Genomic DNA, 1,697 nt, shown 5'->3' with positions numbered 1-1,697 from the left:
TTAAGCACCTGCGCTCAGTGGTACAGCAGCAGCAGACACGCATCGCAGAGCTGGAGAAGACATCAGCTGAACACAAACACCAGCTGGCAGAGCAGGTAGGCCCCGAGACACGGGGGAGAATACATCCCTCATATGTAGACAACTGCCTACCTGTGGGTAATAAAAACCAGTTGTGAACACACAGACCTGTGTTTACTCTTGTGAGCCTGGATGAGTGGATATTCTGCCTGTGGCTTAGCATGGAATCAGATTAGAGCTGTCCTTGACTTCCTTTCATAGCATTCATTCACCTAATAGTTACCAGATGCCTTCTCTGTGAAGGCACATTTGTAAGTACTAAGGAGACAGCTGTGAGTGAGACAGTCCTATCCCTGTCTTCCTGAAGCTTACAACTGGTTGTTCTTTGGATCTCTCAGTTGCCCTCATTCTCGGATAAACTTTTGTCTTTTTTCTGTTTTCTGCCCTAACCATGATTCCTGGTTTTTCTTCCCCACAACAGAAGCGAGACATACAGCTGCTAAAGGCATACATGCGTGCAATCCGCAGTGTCAACCCCAACCTTCAGAACCTGGAGGAGACAATTGAATACAACGAGATCCTAGAGTGAGTGTCACTCAGGACGTGGAGTGATTCCACGTCTTGACAACAAGGCCTGAAAGGAGGAAGAGCAGGAGAGTGGAAGAAGGAGGGTCTTAGGAGAGCTGGGCTGGGGTGACTGCTTCTCAGATGTTCGTATTAAGGACAGGGGCAGAGGAGAAGAGGATAACCCTTAGCTCCACCACAGGATATCTTATGCATTTGGGTGGATGGAAGGGAAAGCCTGCCCAAGGATGCACTTGTCCAGAATCAGGTGAGTACCCACGTACGAATCCCTGTATTAAAGGCTATGGAGTGCTAGGAGGGCCAAAAAGAAATAGAAGATATCGTCCCTGTCTTCAGGTAGCTTACAACCCAGAGAAGAGGAGGCAGAGTGCAAGTCCAGGAAAGTGATCTTTAAAATGCAACAAAGACAAGCGAAGTATACAAGTGAAGTCTAAGATCTCTTTCAGTTCTGGAGTCCTATACAGTTCATAGACACTGTAAGTGTGAACCAATATATATAGGGCAACTAGTGCTGAGTGGGACATAGTATAAGGAATAATTGTTTTATTCATTAAACATAGAGCACTAACTGTGTTAAGTGCTATCTGTGCTAAGTATTTGGATTTCAAAGAAAAGTAACAGGGACAGAGTGCAGACTCATGGAATTTAATCTGGTGAATAACGTGTGGTGACTCAGTTGGGACTAGCTGGGGAAAGATTTGGGGTTTCTGAACCAATGATGTAAGGAAAGAAAGAAGAATAGGTAAGCTGAGTTCAGAGTGGGTGGTTATTTCTATTAGCAGAAAAAGCCAATACAGAGAAAAAAGATGAGCTGAAGTGACCAACTTTAATCACCTCCACACAGGTGGGTGAACTCCCTTCAGCCAGCAAGAGTGACCCGCTGGGGAGGGATGATTTCGACTCCTGATGCTGTGCTCCAGGCTGTAATTAAGCGCTCCCTGGTGGAGAGTGGCTGTCCTGCTTCTATTGTCAACGAGCTAATTGAAAATGCCCACGAGCGTAGCTGGCCCCAGGGTCTGGCCACACTAGAGACTAGACAGATGAACCGACGCTACTATGAGAACTACGTGGCCAAGCGCATCCCTGGCAAGCAG

At 46.7% G+C, this 1,697-nt stretch overlaps 1 protein-coding gene across 1 annotated transcript; it reads left to right on the top strand.

Annotated features, from left to right (window-relative positions):
• Nucleotides 1-6: 6 nt before the first annotated feature.
• On the top strand, nucleotides 7-1,694 carry LOC108299257 (E3 ubiquitin-protein ligase NRDP1-like; the record flags this gene model as incomplete). The annotated part of the gene is made up of 3 exons (XM_017521568.1): nucleotides 7-95; nucleotides 500-603; nucleotides 1,448-1,694. Coding segments are annotated over exons 2-3 (321 nt in total), but the record flags the coding sequence as incomplete, so codon positions are not given.
• Between the last annotated feature and the right edge of the window lie 3 nt (nucleotides 1,695-1,697).

The sequence above is a fragment of the Cebus imitator genome, unplaced genomic scaffold (assembly GCF_001604975.1).
Source record: "Cebus imitator isolate Cc_AM_T3 unplaced genomic scaffold, Cebus_imitator-1.0 Scaffold3513, whole genome shotgun sequence".
NCBI classification, from domain to species: Eukaryota; Metazoa; Chordata; class Mammalia; order Primates; family Cebidae; genus Cebus; species Cebus imitator.
The sequence above is the reverse complement of the archived record's forward strand: the minus strand, read 5'-3'. Positions and strand labels throughout refer to the sequence as shown.